The 21,819-nt window shown below is 33.9% G+C and overlaps 1 protein-coding gene across 1 annotated transcript; it reads right to left on the bottom strand.

Annotated features, from left to right (window-relative positions):
- Positions 1–4,855: 4,855 nt before the first annotated feature.
- LOC149543168 (VASCULAR-RELATED NAC-DOMAIN 6) lies at positions 4,856–20,481 on the bottom strand. Its single transcript, XM_089798055.1, has 5 exons — positions 19,997–20,481; positions 12,725–12,863; positions 12,424–12,515; positions 5,580–5,688; positions 4,856–5,356 (listed from the first exon to the last, which is right to left on the bottom strand). The coding sequence occupies exons 1-5, from the start codon at positions 20,285–20,287 to the stop codon at positions 5,067–5,069; spliced, it is 921 nt and encodes a 306-aa protein (XP_089654181.1). The 5' UTR covers positions 20,288–20,481; the 3' UTR covers positions 4,856–5,066.
- Positions 20,482–21,819: the final 1,338 nt, after the last annotated feature.

Genomic DNA, 21,819 nt, shown 5'->3' with positions numbered 1-21,819 from the left:
GTTGAAATGACATGTGTGGTTGCTAAAGTGGATGACAATTGGTTATAGCATAAGATATTTTGTCATATTAACTTTGATAACACTGTGAAGGTTAGTACAATATTTGTAGTTAGAGATTTGTCTAAGATTGTGAAACCTTCTAATATGATTTGCAATGCAAAGAAAAAGAAAAGTTCATTTCCAAGCAAAATGTTTACTACTTCAGCGAAGTTGGAAATTGTACATACAGATCTGAGTGGTCCTACAAGAACAAGAGCTTTTAATGGTGAAAGATACTTTATACTTCATAGTGATGCTTTTACTAGAATGATGTGGATAACATTTCTTAGAGAGAAATCTAAAGCTTTTGGAAAATTCAAGATATTTAAGAGTAAAGTTGAGAATGAATTTGGTTTGAAGATTAAATGCTTGAGATCAGATAGATAAGATAAGATAAATTTATTAATGTCCAACAAAAGTTTAAATAAGAGGTGAAGAATTTATTTTAAATAAGTTTTACAACTTTTGTGAGGATAATGGTATAAAGAGACATCTTTCAACCCCTAAGACATCGCAATAGAATGAGATGACAAAAAAAAGGAACAGATCAGTGTTTAAAGCAACTAGAGCAATGATGTTTGAGAATAATATATCACATATCTTTTGAAGAGAAGTAGTGAACAACGCAGTTTACACTATGAATAGACTTTAGATTAGACAAGGCACCGGTAAGCCACCTTATGAACGTTGGTTTGGACATACACCTACTGTGAAATAATTTAGAATATTTGGAGGAGTGTTATATTAAAAGAGATGATAATATTGGGAAGTTTGATTCTAGAAGTGATGAAAGAATTGATTTTGAAGAAACGTTTGCACATGTTGCTAGACTAAAGATAGATAAAATGTTTTTGGCATATGTAGCTAATAAGAACTTCAAAGTTTATCAAATGGACATTAAGTTGGCTTTTTTGAATGAAGAACTTGAAGAGGAGGTATACATTCTTAGAGAATAAAAGTATATGGTTTGTAGATTGAAGAAAGTGTTATATGGACTTAAACAACCACCTAGAGCACAGTATGCAAGATTGGACAAATATTTGACTAATTTGGGATTTGTGAAAGGTAATGTTTTAGATTAAGGTAAAAACCAGTTTTGAAGGGGCTCCAAAATCCTATACATCAAAAAGAAAGATATACCATGAAGCCCTACCAGGTTTTAAAAGGACCTCAAACCAGCTGAACATCTAAACCAGGTTTTACTAGGACTTGAAACCAACAGATTTGTCTAGAAAAAGCAACCAGAAAATACACTGGAACTTGGAAAGTAAATAGACTGGAAAGCAAAGCAACCAGAAAAACCTCCCAGACCAGTAACCAGCGAGCCAGTGCCACAACCCGCTTACCACCACTAAAAAACCAATCAGAATAGGGGAACTTAAGATTTTCCTTTTGATTTGAAGTTTCCCTTACGCGACCGAAGCTTCATATCTAAAGGGGGAGCAAAAGGCTTAGATCTCTTACTCTTAACCACTATCCACCCATCCTCAATCTTCGTAGCCTCAGCAACCCAAGCCTCGAAGGAAATAGAACAGTGGAACCCAAGGGACGCCGAAGCCACTCCAATCTCCCTATGAGAATCAGACAACAACTGGTTCTTAGGAAGAGCATCCGAAACAGGGGTAGAGACCACCTCCTCTACCACCAGCTCCAAATGAAAGGTAATGTTGATAGTAATTTGTACTTGAGAAATAATGAAGATGGTTTTTTTATTGTTGTAGTATTTGTGGATGACATTATTTTTGGAGGTAATGATTTAGCTAGTAAGACATTTTCAAAAGAAATGAAGAAAGAATTTGAGACGAGTATGATTGGTGAAATGAAATACTTCTTGGAATTGAATATTATTTAGAATAAAGATGACATTTTTATATCACAAGCTAAGTATCTTAAGGATTTGTTGACGATATTTGGATTGGAGAATTGTAAACCTATTGAAACACCTATGGTAACTGGATGAAAATTATCAAGCAAAATTGAATCTCTTAGTGCAAAAAAAAGTATAGAACTATGATTGTTGGATTGTAGTATTTGACACATACTAGATATGATATAGCTAATGTAGATGAAGTAGCAGCAACAAATAATTGTTATCAAATAATCTGGATGAACCAAATGGTAAAGGAGATTGGAATTGAGTTTATTAAACCTTGTATCATACACTATGATAAAATAAGTACAATTAGCATGCCAAAGAATCCAATGTTACATTCAAAGACACATCACATTTCAATTAAGTATCACTTTTTGAGAGAGAAAGTAGCAGAGAAAGAGAACAGATAGGAATATGTTAGCACAAAGGAACATATAGCAAACATTTTTACTAAACCTTTGGCTAAGGATACATTTGAGTATTTGAGAGGTATGCTTAGGGTTATGCCCCAACCTTCTTTAGAGTAATTGATGCAAATATTGCATCAAGCCAATATGTAATAGGGCACTATTCTTTTGTCTGGATAATATGCTTGATGCTTCTCCTATGGGAGTGTATCTGTGTTTGAGTTGAGCCATTAAGAACTCTTCATATTGGTTTTTAACAATGTCTTCAGACACTTTTTTGTGCCTTTTGTAGATTGGATCAAAGATGATTGAATTGGCATAATGACATCTTTGTCATTGATGTCAATGGGGAAGAGTAATACATGAAAAACATTCTTTTAGGAAAGAATAGTATAGATATCTGTGTGTGGTGGAGCCTAACACCACCTTGTGCATGGGAGTATTAAATACGTTGATTCTTGATCAATGGGGGAGATGTATCTTTATGGTTGTGTTTTGAACATGGAAATTTTTTTACAACCTGTTTGAGATTGAGATGTATGTTTGCATTCATGAGCAACATGAATGGGGGAGTAAAGGCAAACGAGGAAGAAATATATTTTGTTAATCATGGTACTTTGATATTTTTCATCTTATGTTGTCATCAATGCCAAAGGGGGTGATTGTTAAGCATGAATGTTTGATGCAGTTGTATGGGGAGTTTGTTAGTATGTCAGAGAGATGATTGAGTACTTATGTGTTGCATTCATGATAGTGTTTGTCATTGATGTCAACATATCAATTTTCTCAATGGTTCAGCCATAGTTACAGAGGAAGATTCGTTTGGCAAGGTTTATAGTCAATGAGTTATGCTATGTGCACTTGAAGGCATATTCAAGAACATGTCCTAATGCTATGTCTATGTTCACAAAAAGAGTTATGAAGATTTGCGTGAGTTATAAAAAGTTTGCTAGAGATTGTTCTCAAAGAGAGTTTCTAGTTGACAGTTTCTGGCATTTGCATTGTATCTTTTTGTGAGGTTGAGGATCATTCGGCGGGCTTGGATTATGTTTGAAGACATGTTTAGGATACTATGGTTAACATGGCGAAATCAAATATTCATTCTCTTAGGATTTGTGAAGACTATTCAAGGTGTGTTTCTCATGATGTCAACTATTGATAAAATCTTTATGGGAAGTGTTAATTGTAATATAACGGGTATTGTAATATCTTTATGAGGTCCTATATTATTCATTTTAAATTGAGAAAGCCTCAAGATCGACTCAATTAGTTATTAGAACTTGGTATAGAAGAAAAATTGTTTCCTTATGGTAGAGTGTTGATATTGTCCATGTGATACAATGCCGATGGTTATTATGTTATGCGAGATTTGGATGCGAATTATGTTTGATCAGAGCAGAGATTGGTGTTGAGGATGCATTATGAGTTTCAAAAGAACTATATTGGCAAAAAAGTTGTTTAGTCAATTCATAACGTGGATATGTTATCCTAAATATTGTTTACTGAAGACAGTTTGAGGCTACTTGAACAATGGGTATAGTTGTCCTCCTTTCAACTCCTAATAGGGTTGACACAACTCCTAACAAAGTTGAAATCTCCTAACAAGGATCAAAATCTTCTAACAGTGACTCATATGTACTAATTGTATTTCACTTGACTCCTAACAAGGTCACATCGTTTTGCAAGGAACTTTTATGTTAGTACATCATCTTGTATGCATCATTCCCATTGGAGTTTTCCATTTGATTAAAAGTTTCCCTAGTTAACATATCTGAGGTTATTGTGCATGGTTATCTTTCTATGGTTATTGCATCTTTTGATTACATGTTTTAAAATTAATAAAGATATTGAGAGTTGTTTTAAATGCATTAGTGCTTTGTGTGAGAATTGCTTGGGACCAACTTGTCATGCTTGCAATCATAAGAGGATGAATAAGAAAGCATAGATAGGGAATGCAGGTACAAGCATTCTAATAGATAGACCACCCCATGCTAAATGTCCAATGGCCTACCACTTGGGGCTAAATTGTGCAGGACTTAACTCAGAGTTTATCTGGTTAAACAACATTTAAAATGTTATAACTCTATCTTACGTTCCTTATATGAATGGAATTTTATGATTTTAGCGCATTCCGAAAAAGGGGAGCTCCAAGTTGGATGACTTAGGCATGTTGGTAACACCAATTTCTTTTCTCTATTCTCTTTATTTGATGGGTGAATTTAATAAATAATACCCAAGGATATTAATTATATTAACAAAGCAACTATATTATTATGACCCATCACAGAAATAAACATTATCACAATCAGAGTTTCAGAACTATATAATGGAAGCAAACTCAACTATATAGTGATACTATCGCATGGCCAAATGTTTATCTTCAGATTCAAATATTTTATTGACTAATAAAAAGGCAAAGAATGTAGCCACGTGTTCCTTCAAAATGAACTCAATCATTACCAATAAGGACACAACAAATATTTTCTATGTGAGGCATGTTGATAATAATTGCAAAGCATTTAATTGCAGACTCCACTAGCTTGCAAGTACAAGAATTATATTGATATAATGCACGAGCCCAAACAATAATTAATATTTCTCAACCATTACGCAAAGTTCACAATTTTGCTGCTTGCTTTTTTGGATTTGCTGCAATATTTATCCTAAATCCATATTCGGCTATCTTGCAAGTATAAGAATTACATTGATACAATGCACAGCCCAAACAATAATTTCAATTTCTGTCATTACGTAAAGTTCACAATTTTTGCTGCTTGTTTGTTTGGATTTGCTGCAATATTTTTCTTACTTTGTCCTGTCAAGGGATGTTTCTTTTCTGCACCTCTCAACTTTGGTGGTTCCATCTCAACTTTGGATAACAAGCCATCCATTTTACTATAGTCAAATGAATGGCCATCAGTACTAGCTTTAGTATTATTGTCTTCTAAAGAGAAATCATCTTCTAAATCATCTCCACTACGAAATACGATCCGTTGCCCTTGCTCACCAGGTTTGGCTGCTACTGCAGGTTCTTTTGCTGCAAAAGCAAGCATTTAAAAGAGAAGTGGACCTGGTTAGATTATCTCTAAATGAAATAAATTATTGTCTTATTTTTATACACAAATTATTAATGTTCAAAAACATCAGCTCTATGCTGAAAAGCACAAGTTCAAAGTTACTCCAGACATAGTGAAAACTAAATTCTTCAGAAAAATAGCTGAACTGCTGAGAGTTGACTGCATTTTCCCAGTACAACTTACAAATTTGAAGTTTTGTTCTGCCTTGACCACTTGTGAAATTCCGCTTAAGCTTCTCTGGACAATCTTTTGCTAGATGTGTTAGACCACCACATATCTTACATGATCCACCCTGCTTTGCAAGAATTTTAATTTGAGATCCTAAGCAAAAAGGATGTACATCCTCAATTAAAGAGCATTAACATATTTTTGTGTATTGTCAGAGTAAAGAGACAAACTTAAGAGCTAAAGAATATAACCTCAAATATAAACTACACTAGAACTTAACCCAAACCAAAGCAACATATATGAAACATCTTACCACACCATGTTTGTTTGAAGAACGCAGCCTTTCTGACAACAGAACTTCCATGCAAAAAATAGCAAGAGCAAATCAAAGATAGATATAGTCATGGATATCTTAGGTTCAAGATGCTGTTACAGTACGTAATAAGCAAGGTTGCACTGGGACATGGGTACTTGCGTACTTAGGGTATGGGTAGTGGCATATGTAGGGGTATTTTTCAAAATAGGAGACGGAGGTGCTTGCGTACATCAATTTTTTTTTTAATATTATTTAATATTTATAAAAAATTTGAAAATATGAGGTCATGAACGGTTTTTCAAAACAAGAACAGTAATAAAGTTTGTAGATGTATTGTTTTCATATTTGCAATATGTTTATAATAGTAATATATCCTAAAAGTTAAGATGCATAATAGAGAAGGTAGACTTTAAACATGAACAAGATCATAAATCATATAAAAAAGGCATATCACAAATTATAAAGTTAAATTCTGACTTAATAGTGATAAAGTTTAATGTTAATCTGAAATCAGTATTGTCAAAGTTTCAAACTGATTACCTATTGTATTAAGCTTGATATCAAACTGATTATGTATTGAATTAAGCTTTGTTTCGATAAAGAAAAAATTGATACCCAAACAAAAAGACCAAAACAAAAACCAGATATCTTAATCAAGGTCCTTAGCTATGATGCTCTCCACTAAGTACCTGGTACTTGCATACATGGATACACGTCCCAAGGGTGTGGGTACGTGTGCCCCATGCAACATAGGTAATAATGGATTACACTTTGTGATATGTTAATATGAGAAAGTTGGGTAATGAAGGCAAATGAGAAATGAGACTGACAAAAAAAGGTTTACTTGCTTCATATTCATTTGGATGAGAAGCGTCACTTTTAGAATCTAAAGGTGACAATGCACGGTGAAGTTGTATTTACATGGCATTGGATGAGTATACCAATAATACGTTTTTTATAAGTTTCAAGGAATTAACACACGTTTGATTCCTTTCTCATGCATGTGGGTTTTTATCTGCTAATATTTTGTTTAAATTTATCTGAACCTTATATAAAAACCACATGGTATCAAAAATTATTCCGTTGAGTTTTGGGGACTGCAAAAGAAAATGACAGGTGTGAACTTGTAACCATTAAAATACAATATTTAGAATAATAATCTAATTTTAGAATACAACAAATAATTCTTTTAATAACTTTAACAAACTGAAGAAGCTGAAATTTTAATAATTATAACATTGGAACGATTATGAATTGATTTAGATTCCAATAATACATGATAATCATTATAGAATTTGAATTTCACCAATCAAAGTTCAGAGCTAACAATCACAACCATGTATGTACTTAAAATGCCAAAACAGTAAATGCATAGCTGCACTGTGAAACTAGCTCAAAATTGGCAGCACCAATTTACGAATAACTCTAGAGCTGTCCAGCACTTAAAATGTTAGGTTCAACTGTTTCCTACAATAGGATCCAAACTAGCCATGATGACATTGTTAGCTCCTTATCTATCAGCCTTGCCTCCTTAGGCTCTACATCCCCCCCACACTCAAGTATTTAGCAATCAAAGAGGACTGGGACCTATATAAATCAAGAAATTTCTTTGCTTTCCATGAGACATGTCCCTTCCTCTCAACAAAGTAGATAAAGTTATATCACTAGTATAGATATCTTAAATAAATCTATCTAAAGAAATGCCGATAGATATTCACTACAAAATAATTATAATTTAATTTACTACATCTAAAAAAAATTATATTTCTTTATCTCTATTTATTTAGTTTTTTATTAACTTAAACTTTTTATTTTAAATTATTTTAGAAAGTATATTCTATTTATAATAAGATTTAAGCTTTTGACATGTAGATGGTTGTCAAATTTAACCTAGAAGAATAAAAGTTGACATTAACACGCTCACATCATCCCACTCCACCCATTCTGCCATTGTAGAATGCCTATCGGCATTAATGATCGTTACCAGTCAGCTGTGAAAAGAGGTGAATTGCAAGCATAGTATTAAACTTAAAAGCCCATATAACGAACTTGTTTATCCTCTGTCATAGTGTGTTTGTGCATCTTTCCTTGACTATTCTAACCATCAAATTCACTAAACCTTATCCACACAACTCTGATCAATAAAGTTTCCTCAAAACTGTGAAGTTTTGTGGGGGCCTCAAAACTGTAAAGTTTCTTGGGGGTTCAAATTCACTAAACCTTATCCACTCAACTCTGATCAATAAAGTTAACTCAAAACTGTAAAGTTTCTTGGGGACCTTCATGAAGCTTTTCTCAATCTCCTTGGCAAACAATTGAAACAACTCTACTAAACATCTCGACACTGCGCTGAAATTGCTTGTGGAAGAACTGTAGGGTGAGATCTCTCCCACAAATCACAATTTTCATCTTGTCAAGCATTCTATCTACGTACTCATGGGTCTCTCCCAAGACTCAAGCTGTCAAAATCTCTATACCTGATAATAGTGAAACAAGGATCAACTATGTGTGTTAGTTACATATAAGCATCTGCTCCTCCCTAGCATTGGTCATAACCTATTTGACAGAAGCAATTTTGCCAATGTCTTTCAATTCGTGGCATGTGTGCAACATGGGATTTTATAGATGCCTCTATAGATAGCCTTAACTGATTTCCTTACTGCATGTATGGTATCTCTCATGATTGGTTGGAACTTTGTATCCTTAAGCTTTTCAGAAAAATCAATTTCTGTAAGAGAAAAATAAGTTAAATAGAATGTTTGAAAATTCTATTACACTATATTTATTGTAAAGATTTTGACTGTATTTAGATTTCCACCAAGGAGATGAGCCCCAATAAAATCTATATTTAAACTATGAGAAACTTTTTAAAATGAGTATTCAGCAAATATTTGAAATGCTCAAAAAACCTCTCCATTTGTTAGCTATCCCTTTTTCTGGCATTTTCATATTTTATCTATTTTTGAAAATAATATTACCCTCAGGCTTTTCCCAGTCAATATCAAGTATGAATCGTGTGACTGTTCTACACAGATCTAATCTTGTGTGGGCTATCACCCTCCTTTCGTTTGTCTACACTGCAATTTTGACAACCACAACCATCTGATACTCTAGCTGTTCTAGAATGCTCAGATTCAACAGACAAATAATATAAGAAATTTTATAAGGTATGTTCTCAATTTAGAGATCTGGATCAAGAGGTCTATGCTCAGATAAAGGCGAGCAACTATAGCCATACAAATTCATATCAAATTTTAATTATTTAAGTGCTTTTCGTAAAAGAAAACATCAAATAGCATCTTCAACTCAACATGGTATAAAATTATAAATCAATTTTTGTAAGAGAAAAATAAGTTAAATAGAATGTTAGAAAATTCTATTACACTATATTTGTTGTAAAGAATTTAACCGTATCCTAGATTTCCACCAAGCAAATGAATCCCAATAAAACCTATATTTAACCTATGAGAAATTAAAAAATGAGTATTCAGCAAATATTTCAAATACTCAAAAACCCTCTCCATTTGTCAGCTCCAATCCTTTTTCTGGCATTTTCATATTTTGTTTATTTTTGGAAATATTATTATTCTCAGGCTTTCCACAGTCAATATCAAGTATGACTCACTACGCAGATCTAACCTTGTGTGAGATCTAATCTTGTGTGGGCTATCAGCATCCTTCTGTTAATCTACACTGCAATTTGAACAACCACAACCATCTGATACTCTAGCTGTTCTAGAATGCTCAGATTCTACAGTCAGACACTATTGTAAGCAATTTCATAAGGTGAATTCTCGTTTTAGGGATCTGGATCAAGTGATCTGTGCTCAGATAAAGGCAAGCAACTATAGCCATACAAATTCATATCAAATTTTAATCATTTGAGTGCTTTCGAGAAAGAAACATCAAATAGCATCTTCAACTCAACGTGGTATGAATGGGCAGAAAATATAGGGTTCCAATCAATTTTAACTCCTAGTAACAATTGGAATTCCATAATAAATGTACTTACATCAAGTGCCAAATAATGCATTCAATGAGTAGTCTATGAAATCCAGATCAATTTTAGCACCAGGTACAGATACACGCCCTGCAATAAATACACGACTCCCTGACATATCCCACATTTGAATCCCTAGTTGAGATATCTCCATCCCTTTTCACATCATTCGAATTTTGTGAAGTCTCTTGGAGGAAAAAAATTACAAAAAGTAATCTCAAAGAGGGGCTGAAGTATGGAATTGGATTTTACATAAGTGATTAAATAATCAAACTCAAGAATATGACCAAGACTAAATGTAAAAACTTGATAGCAACGATAGCCATATTCAAAGGGCGACACTGAAGTTTACTGATTATACAAGCAGACTAAATCATAAGACTATTTAAGGAAAAAAATAATTAATTACAAACATGATATCAAAGGTAGAAGGTTCGAATGTGGCAAAAGCAACGACAAGCAATAACCAAATCTTAATAGGGAGCGTTGACAATAAGTTAATAAACATGCCCAAATTCAAGAAGCAATCAATATTAAGATAGTGATTATTCTAAGATAGTTATAAAACAAAGAGATGATTTAGGAAGCTATGTATCACCAAAAACAAAGTGGTTTTTGATTAACTCTTTTTGAAAGAAATGAGCAACGATTTGTTTGAGAGACAGCAGCACTTGTAATACATCGTATATTAGTTATAAACAACGAACAGAAAAAGCAGTGACCTTCATCGAGGCCAACTTCACATGTTCCACAAGGCTAACTACATAAATATCAAAGAAATATAGAATTGGTTATACAATTCAGCAAACCATTAAGCAGCGATTCATTATGTGGCAATCAACTAAGCCGTGTTAAGACAAGAAACATGATTAATATGTTAACAAATTAACATGCTGACAGTGTTTCTATTAAAAAGAATTCTCTACAAATGGTGCAACATCATATTCCTAACAAGTGTGATTTCACATACATTAAAGGAAGTCTCTTAGAAGCCAATCATTCCATTATACAAAGATAAGTATATGGAATTTCATACTCAAAGGGCATGGAAGATCATTGAAAGGAAGAAGATACAGAAAAGATTGCTTCCCAGCAATCCAAGACATATAGTAGCAGTAGAGGAGAGAAGAACTTCATTGGTTGGAAGGCATCGAATTTGAAGAATAATGAAAGCACTGAATCAGAAACAAGAATCCTCAGCAAATCAAATTTCCAGTGCCAAAGATGGCATTGCAGAAAATATTAAACTATATAGTCAATTCAATCCTGTAGTTTGGTATGAGCGTATATATAGAATTATAGCATAGTGTTAATCATAAATGTCTATGATTAATAATGTTTTGTTGACTGTGATTGCTTAGCATAGCATAATTAATATTATCTATCTCTGCTCATTACTCATTAGCTTATCTATATGAACTTATTATGCATCTTTGTCTCATACTGATCAACAATAAAACATGACTAGAATCTTGCAGTAGTCAGTCACAAGGATATGGAGAGAGTCTGCAATTATGAGAGAACCGCTAAGGGCACCCTATTGCAATGGCAATAAAAGGAAAACTGCCAAGGGAACCCTATTGCAGTAGCAACTAAGGGAGAACCCCTAAGGGCACCCTACTGCACTGCTATTAAGGAAGAACTGCTAAGGGCACCCTACCACAGTAATTGTTAAGGGATAACTACTATGAGTTCCCTGTTGTAGTGGCAATTAAGGGAGAGAAACTATAATGGCACCCTAATGTATTATAATCAAAGAAGAACCACTAAGTGCACCCTATTGCAATTATCTTCCCAACTCTACATTGGAGAATTAGTGGTGAGTCCTGGAAGGATGGAGGAGATGTGGCGGGAGAATTGTGATCTTAAGGCACCCTACTACAAGTCCTTACTCCACACCCATAACTGGAACTCACATATATTTAAATTTTGCATGATTATGAAAATACACTCTCTTCACTCCTATATTTCATATATTTAAATTTTACAACAGTTAAATACATGTGTTTGTATTGTATATACATATTCCTTTGTATGCTGGTATTGTGTTCATGTGCTAAATGCAGGATCTAAAGTTGTGCGTCGCACAATTAAAAGAAGTTTTTATTTGGTAAACCCTAACGTAATCTGTCATGATTGTGATTTAGGACAACTTCTAGGGCAAATTAAAGAAGGGACAACACCTCCCTTTTAAAATATTTTTTTTCTTTTTGAGAAATCCCACTGAATCTTTGCTAATGAGACCAAATCCCCCAATAGAAAGAATAAAAGAAATTCAACCCTACCAATGTCCATGAAAAATTTGTTCAATCCACTGTTTGCCCCCAAGCATCTACATCTCCCTCGACTATCATGGTGGTTCATCAGATTTATAACGACATAAACCATAAAAAAGATCTCAAATTTCAATCTTGGATTCACGTCTTCCGGAAACTACATTGGCAAGCAGCAACTCTCAACTTGCTCAGGCATTCATGTGACATAATTTTCCAATAGAGATGGAAATAAATAGCAGTTGACTAATAAAGATATGAAAATCATACCTTTGGATATATTCCATGTGTGTTTGTTGGGCAATTCTTACTCAAATGTCCACGTTCCTTGCAGAGAAAACATTCTGCAAATGTTGTTCCCCCTGGATCATCAAACTGCCTTTTAGTTTTTTCAAACAAATAATTAAGAAACGAAGAGCAGAACCCAAAATATGTTTGTAAATGTCTTCAAGAGTGGAATGCACTTGATATTATCAAGAGTGAAAGATCCAGATACATTAAAAAAACTCACTGTACCCAAATGAAAGCATTTATGATTTTGTCATTTGTATGACCATGCAAGGTTCCTTACCATTATTAATTGGCTTGGGGCATTCAGAGAGCCGATGCCCTGTCTCCCCACAGTTATAACAATATGCAGTTTCTTTCCCTTCTTGACTGTTAGGACAATGCTTCAAAGTGTGGCCTCGTTCCCGACAAAGTAAACATATCTGCCAGCGATATCAGTTGCACTGTCAGACTATATAACAGGATTACTAACGAGATTACTTCGCTTATAATTATGATTGGAAGCTTCAAAAAAGAAGGAAATCAGAAACTTAAACAGTGCAAGGTTGATAAAGAAAAACAGATGCACTTGAAAAAACAGGCACAGAGCATAAATGTAATTTACTGTATTGACTTAAATGATGTTGACTGCAAATTCACAGTTAGTAAGAATACCAGTGGGAATTTCAAGAAACCATATTAAAATTTAAAAATTGGAAGGAAAAAATACAACCTTAATATCCAGATTCAATGAAAGAAAACAAGCATAAAAATTTCACATTCAAATGGTACCAAAATAAAATCTTTGTCCAAGATATATGTCATACAAATTGGAATTTTTTCCCTATAAATAAATGGTATGAAATCTGACAAACTGTAATGGAAGTTTCTGGCCTTTCAGACCCTAAAGACTTTGATCAGTTAAGAATATTTGAAGTGTCTTTTATACCAGTTATTTTCTTAAAACACTAATTTTTCCAAAAACAGTTTTGACTAGATGTTTTATGATTGTTTATAGCATAGAAGCAGATATCTTTAATTTATTGCAATATATCATTTACCAGTCCACGCCCCAATATTTTTATGAATTTCTTGCATCATTTTGAATTTATGATTGAACAAGATATTGACTGATGCTTTTGCCAAAAAAATGCAGCTCTTTGGGTTTTTTTGCTATAAACCCTCCGCCCATCAGTTTTGCATCATTCTACTCTGTCGTGTAGCCATAAATTTGTCTGTCTTTTATGGATATTTTGGACTTGGATTTACGCATACCTGCAAGGATTCCATTCCAATTCATTCTGGAACAGACTGTCTTTGATTGAAAACTACTCCATATTTTACATAGCAATAATACAAACAAAACTAAATCATTACTCCATAGCATAATGTATTTAACTCAAAGGGTGCAACAGGCCTGTATGAATGTGTAGAATATATGTAGAATATGACAGAAAATGAGAAATGGATGCATAGATATGTAAATTTTGTTGTTACAACTGTGAATGCACAGCTATGGGGAACAAATGCATAGATTGGCATAGTGTATGCGCAGAACTGAGTATAGATGCAGTGGGAATGTATGGAAGTGCAGCTTGCCAGGATGTATGTGCAAAAATAACCTATAAAAACTTGCACGTGTGAAAACTAAAAAAAATGTTAAATTCAGGAGCTGGGCCCCATGGTGGGCTCCAAAAATGTATGCAAAAATGTGTAATGCTTAAAAGATTATCAAACTAATTGAATCTTCTCTATATATGCATACTCAATGAAGATTAAACAAGCAAAAAGAATAAAAATGTAATTTTTACCTTCACCTACCCATGTAGCTAGTCTCCATTATCTCCTAGCCTTTGAGTGCTTGATTGGTGAGCTCTCAGATTTTTTCATCGGCTCCTTCAAGATGTGCTTCAAAAGCGTGGAGATTATGAATCTAATGCAAAACTAAGATGGATATCCTAGAATGCTCTAAAATTGACATGAAATGATGGATGAGAAATGGATTATGATCCTAATGCCATTGTGATGATTGCTATGCTAATGATGCTATTGAATTGCTAAAAATGCTTGATGATTGCTCAAAATTTCTATGACTGCCTATTGCTCAGAGTTTCGAATTAGCTTGTTTAGGGAAATGGATGCTCCTTTTATAGACTTTTGGGAGACCCTGACCTAGATGACATGATCCAACAGTTGTGAGTGAAATTGGACAAATGGAGGGTCAAGATTGACTCAGTTGGAACAATGGACAGAAAAGAGGGATTGGTTGGAATGTGAGAGGAATAGGGGTTATGATCCTCTTACATTAATATAAAGAGTTTGATGTAGAATGGGAAGCCATGTGTTATCCATCTCACAAAGAACATTGAGAGACGAGTGGTGAGACTCTACTCTCAATGAGGACTCTCTGTACAAGTGTCCTATGAGTCACCCTTGACTAAGTGAGGTGGCTCGACCATCCAATAAATTGTAGGGGAGGTAGAAAGGACTTTGTCACAAAGAGGCAAGTGTCCTTTGAAGACACATAATCCTCTTTGACTCCTTAAAAATAGGGATAACTAATAATTAATTAAAAATCATTATTGGAGCAAGTGTGATGTGTCATGTGACTTGGACAAGGGATGTGGACTGTGAGACTTAGTCACATCATGAGTGTGTAATTAATTACTTAATTAAACCACTTAATAGGACTAATTTAAGAGACTTAGGATAGTGTGATATAACCTAAGAAATTAAATAATTTATTATATGTAATAGAAGAATCATTAATTAAATATTAAAATATTTAATTGACTTGACAATTTTTTAGTGTATACAGGAGCCCATAGGGCAGAGATTGATAAAGTTTTGGAGAAGATTAAATAGATAATCATGGAGAGTGAGATGGTGGAAATGCAAGAAGAGGGGGTCTTCGATGTGGTCATTCTCAAGAGGAAGCGAAAAAGGAAGGATACGAAACACCATCGTAATCTTTGAATGTGGCTTGCGATAAGGGGTTTGAACATTTTGAGAATTTTGCACTTGAAATTTTGTTGGTAAAGGGTTGAATGGTGGAGACAATGTATAAAGAGAATTGTGCAACTTTTTTCAGAATACAATTGGTGAAGGTCTAGGAAGACATGGAAGGAAGGTTTGCTGAGTTTAAAAACTACTGAAAGGGTGGAACAAGCCCATAATCTTCCTCATCCTCAATCTCATCGTAGTCTTCATCATCAGATTCCTCATCCTACAATAATTTAGCAACTTTACATGTAACTTTTATCTTTGCACTTTTAGTACAGAATTTTTCCATCTTACTTGCAAGTAAGGAGCCATATATTTGTCCTCTAGCATATTGATCTAAATTTTGTGATTCTTCTATAGCACAAACTTTAGAACCCTTGGGTCTCAAAAGACTTATGACTATCTTTTTCATAATTTCATTCTCTTTCAAATCACTACCAAGACCTTTGATCTCATTTAGAACATAATTCACCTTTGGTAGATAACTTGTTATGTTGTCAATTTCTTCCTTGCGCAAGATTTCAAACTTACCTTTTGAATTCTACAACTTAGCTTGTTTAACCTTTACATCACCTTCATAGATTTTCTCTAACTTTTTCCAGACACTGAGCAGATTCTATAGACGTAACTTTTGTTAATTCAGTTTTAAATAGAGCACTAAAAAATGCAGATTGTGCCTTGACATTATCTTCATAAGCCTTAATAACAAGAAGTATTCATCCTAGTCGCTGGTTTAGCATAATCTTTCTCAACAACCTTCCAAACTTCATAACCAAGAGAAACTATATATCCTTGCATCTTTATCTGCCGATAAGCACAGTTGGATCCATCATAGAATAGTCAGTTTGAGTGCCATTAGGGTCTCTTCAAGCAATTAAGTTCTTCTCTAAGGAACCAAAGCTTCCATACCAATGTTGAATAAATTGGACAACTCGAGGGAGATTGGGGGGTGAATTAGTTTTCAAACAAACTTATAAAATTTCTCTTGAATCAGATCCACGAGAACTTCTCTGAATCGCAGAATAATGTAAGCATGAAAGAAACATATGAAGATCAAACATCAAAACACATCATACATGTTGAGACACCAAATTTACCTAGAAAACCCTATTAAGAGACAAATCACGGCGAAGATTATCTCTCAAATATATAAACATCAGTTAGGGTGACACAGATAAAAGTGATTATTACAAAGAATGCTCACTGCAAAGGCTTGCTGCTTACAAAAAAGGCTAACTACTCAAATGAAGAAGAATAAATGAGATAAGATCCATCACTGATTTCTGCAACTTTAACTAAAGATCTCTAGATACCTTTTGCTCACTACTTTTGATAGCTGACACATTAAAATCCACAATGCATACCTCAATACTTCGCACTTACTCACAACCTCACATGGAAGGAGATAGATTCTCTTTTAAAAATCCTCATCACATGTGCATCTCTCAACAATTCACCCTTTATTTATATTGACTTCATGCTTGAAAAATCTCCCAAGGTTGGCCAAACCTAGATCAAACACTATGAGACTTTGAACGCGTGCCTCTTAAGCACAAAATGTTGCACCAACTAAGCCACACAAAGATTAGAATGTTAAAAGCATGATGTCAATATCTCAACACCGAAAACCAATCATCAGAGAATTGTCGACCATGCATTTATCACAAGACACTTTGTCATACATAGCTAAAGTCGGACAAAAACCAATTCTTCTAAAACCTTAAGCACAAAAACTCAAATCCGATAACTCTTAACACTGTTTAATGACATACCCAACAACATATATAGATTTGCAATATAGAAGAAATCTAGAGCAAAACTCTCAGCACCATTGCACAAGAAACTCAATAACATCTACAACAATTAGTCACTAATGACAACAAAAGCATGTTGACATTAATGACAAAATCGGTAACTCATTCAACAACTCATTTTGCTCAAACTTGCAACAGTGGTGCCAACCTTCTACACTCAACTTCAAACATTATCATTAACAACAATTGTGTTATTGGCTTCACATGCAAATTATTGTACATTGATTGCCTTTGATTCTCAGATTATTTGTTGGCTAGCAAAAGCTAATTTTATAGCAACCTTCATCACCAATAATCATGTCAACTAATAATAATTGATCAAAGATATTTCCACCTGCAACCTCCATATTAGAGGAATCAAGCCTCTTTCATGGATAACAGAAGCAAATCCAAAAGTACTTTATTATTTTGGATTAAGGCAAAAACACATTTTAGAGGGGCACTTGAAACCCCTTGCAAAACATTACAAAAGATGTGCAATGAAGATTACCAAAACAAAGCACTACCGGCACAAACATGACTAACAAACCCAACAGACCAACATTACAAAAGATGTTAAATGAAGATTACCAAAACAAAGCACTGTTGACACAAACATGACCAACAAACCCAACCACCACCCAGAAACACACAGATAGAACAGGACACAAACACAGAGACAAACAAGAACCTAGGCCAAATCCTTAAGAGCTTTAGTTGCTTGCTTCTCAATGATAGTAACTTCCTCGATAGAGTCCTCCAGAGCCTGAATGGACTTAGAAAGAAATTGGGGTAGTCTTCCTCATACTTGCCTATGTGCATTTGCGAGGAGCCTCCATAGCAGCAGCATCAGCCTTCTTCTCCAACCCACTCTTACCGATTTCTTGGTTCTCATCTTTCTTCTCCAAGCTATCAAACACCTTCTTGAGCTTATGAATGATCACATTCATCTTCTTCTCACTACCACAAAGAAAATCCTTCAGATTATCTTCGTAAGATTTGATCTTCTCCGGAATCTGGCCAACCCTAATTTTCAAACTCTTTCCAGTTTGAATCTCATTTTCTAGTTGGGTCTGCAGACTTCCCACCTTAGCATTGAGGTTATGAATTTCATTGTAGATCCAGTTGTCCAACACAAGAGAGTTGTTGGCCTTAACTTTAGCCTTATGAAGGAACTCTGGATGACCGCACAACACATTCCTAAAAATCTCCATGCTCTGTTGGAAGGAATTCTTTTTCCCTCCACCTTCAATCTCTTTATGGGTAGGAACCCAAAGAATATTAGGATCAAACGGTCTTGCAGTAAAACCAGCACTCAACAATATTGGTCATACAGGTCTCACCAATCCCACATTATTAGACTTTGTCATCAATATTTCTCTTCTGATTATCAGAAACGTTCTTCTCATTATTCTCCTGGTTTGCCTCCATGTCCTGCACTTTCATAGGCAAAGGGTTGTCCTCTGTCTGCATAATGATGTCTTTATCATCATCCTTCTCCGAGTAGGAAGTAGGGGCATTCTTCTCCTTTCTGGAATATGCAGGGAAACATCCTCATCCTCAGTTTCCATGTCCTTGGCTTCATCAAACCTGGGCTTAACAACAGCAGTCAAATTCTTATTAGACTCACAGTCACTCTCATCATCAGTTTCCATACCCTTCTCGTTATCAAATTACCTATGAAGGCTAAGAGGAGAGTTCTTATGATCTTTACCCCAAGGGCTCTTCCTAACTGCCTCAGCAGGTTCCTTCCCCTTGGCTTCCTTTCGCGCTTAAGATTTCCTCCAAGATGATTGTTCTCATTGTAACAATAACACCAATTCTCCTCCAACTATTAGTCATCATAGTCCCCACATTGAATGTGAAAGATGGACAACACTATCAACTCCAGCCAAACTTGTTCCTTGGGTAAGTTACAGACAAAGCATCCCAAGCTGAGTTATCCCTTTATATTTGGAAATGATATACACGTAAAGCATACCAAGCTGAGTGATCCCTTTAAATGTTTGGTAAAAATGACAATTGAGACCATCAAACTGATTATCGCATGACTCCAATTGGATAAGTGTCAACTATTCACTCCGAAACACAACTATCTAGTCTAAGACACTGTCACTGTGAAAATCAATTCCTTTTCAAAAAATAGATAAATGAAAATATATACATGACTGATCTATGACTACAATTTGAAAGAAAGCACAGATTTTACCATATTGACTCATATTTTTGGTTAATTTGTGGTATTTATATATGCTTAATAGAAAGACACGGTCAATAAATTATGGGAAAAAAAACTGATCAGTGAGTATTGTTTTCCGAAAAAGTAGTAAATTAATGAATATTAACATCAAGTTTCTCCTAGTGAATAATTCAGCATTCAAACTCCAGGACGAAGAGTTGGGACCAACCGTCAACTTAATAGAGAAGCTTTACCTGAGATAGACCCCAACTATATATAATGGGAAAAGAACAAATATATTTTGGAACTCCAGTATTTATTTTTACGACAAGAGACAGTGGTCTCTGGTGAAAATAGGATTTGACCACAACAGCACGTGACTACACCACCTTCTAGAACAGTTGAATGTATACTGAAAAACTTCCTTAGTTGCCCATTAAACAATATTCAGTACAATGTGACAATGCTCGTTTATTAGAACATCGGCTTTCGAGTCAATAGTTTTACCCAAGCTCTGCTAATAACCTGTCTTATCAGTGGAGGTTTTACAAAAGACATAAAATTATTTAGCTAAGAAAAGACTAGGAAGGAAAAAGCTTACCTTTTTGTAATCTGCTTGAGCTTTTTGAGGGCAAGATTTCGCAATGTGGTCTTTGGAATAACAGAAAAAGCACCCGTCTCCTGGTTTCATTCCAGGCACTCTCAGAGGATGTTTGCCCAGGGTTTTAGTCCGCGCTCTTTTGAATCCATTCTCACCCCCTTTTCCTCCTCCTTCGCGCTTGCGCTTCTTCTTCTTCTTCGAGTTGCCATCTCCTGGTGGAGGAGGAGGATTAGGGTTTGGGTGAGACTCGAGAAACTTTTGTCGAGCCAAACGCTGTCTCTTATTGCCCATGCTTAAGCTGATGCCCACGCCACTACTCAATTTGTCTCCGATACGGTAGTCTTATATCGTCGAAACCAGTTCTCAATATCCAATCAATAAACACTCGATTCCTTTACTCCGCTGTTCTTCTCGGCAGGGAGGAACATTCTGTCAACTCTCGTGTTGTCGACGGTCTTCTCGTTAAGCACTTTTGACTGTGTAATGAAAACAAACTTATTTTCCTTAATTACGATAAGAAAATAACTAGTTAGTTAGAAATAAAAATTGAGAAAATTATAAAAACCAGTATAGATATTTTAAATAAATCTATTTAAAAAATGTCGATAGATTAAAATTCAATTTAATTTACTAGATTTAAAAATATTTTTATTTCTATTCTTTTTTCACTTTCTTAAGTTTTTAATATCTCTTAAGTGTATAATCTTAACAAATATTTTATGTAATATATTTTTTCCATAAATATTGTATTTATAATAAATATTAAGGTTTTGACATGTAGATGGTTGTCAAATTTAATCTAGAAAGTAAATGTTAACATTAATACACTAACATTTGTCATTGTAGAATACCTATCGGCATTAATTAGTATAGATATCTTAAATAAATCTATCTAAAGAAATGCCGATAGATATCCACTGCAAAATAATTTTAATTTAATTTACTAAATCTAAAATTATTTATATTTCCTTTATCTCCATTTATTTATTTATTAATAACTTAAGCTTTTTATTTTAATTTCTTAAAAAATGGATGATTTATATTTCCAAATATTATAATTTAAATAGATATTTTATGTGGTATTTACTAAATTGTCTTTAAAGTATATTCTATTTATAATAAGACTTAAACTTTTGACATTTAGATGGTTGTCAAATTTAACCTAGAAGAATAAAAGTTAACATTAACACGCTCACACCATCCCACTCCCCCATTCTAAATAAATCTATCTAAAGAAATGACGATAAATATCCACTACAAATTAATTATAATTTAATTTACTACATCTATAATTATTTATATTTCCTTTATCTCCATTTATTTAGTTTTTTACTAACTTAAGCTTTTTATTTTAATTTCTTAAGAAATGGATGATTTATATCTCCAAATATTATAATTTAAAAGGATATTTTATGTGGTATTTACTAAATTGTTTTAAAAAGTATATTCTATTTGTAATAACATTTAAGTTTTTGACATGTAGATGGTTTTCAAATTTAACCTAGAAGAATAAAAGTTAACATTAACATGTTCACACCATCCCACTCGCCCCTTCTGCCATTGTAGAATGTCTATCGACATTAATTAAATGTTTAAGTAGAAAATACCTAGTTAGTCAAAATAAAAATTTAGAAAATTACAAAAATTAAATGTTTAAGTAGAAAATACCTAGTTAGTCACAAATAAAAATTGAGAAAATTATAAAAATTAAATGTTTAAGTAGTATATAGGCTTTATGTATGTTGTGAACTAAAAAGGTTGCTAACGAGTCTATATGGGATCAATTCAATTGAATAGAGAGCTCTACTATCATGAGTGATGTA

This window comes from Cupressus sempervirens, chromosome 8, assembly GCF_028749045.1.
Source record: "Cupressus sempervirens isolate cs-2001-9-10 chromosome 8, ASM2874904v1, whole genome shotgun sequence".
NCBI lineage: Eukaryota > Viridiplantae > Streptophyta > Pinopsida > Cupressales > Cupressaceae > Cupressus > Cupressus sempervirens.
This window is presented reverse-complemented; position numbering and strand designations above follow the sequence as displayed.

What these genes read in the sequence shown, in the direction of transcription:
- LOC149543168 (XM_089798055.1), bottom strand. Translation starts at nt 20,287, where the DNA reads ATGGGCAATAAGAGACAGCGTTTGGCTCGACAAAAGTTTCTCGAGTCT. An exon ending in CTCAAGCAGATTACAAAAAG is followed by an intron (nt 12,864 to 19,996) that starts GTAAGCTTTTTC and finishes TATCGCTGGCAG; the next exon opens with ATATGTTTACTTTGTCGGGA. An exon ending in CAGAACAAAACTTCAAATTT is followed by an intron (nt 5,357 to 5,579) that starts GTAAGTTGTACT and finishes TTGCTTTTGCAG; the next exon opens with CAAAAGAACCTGCAGTAGCA.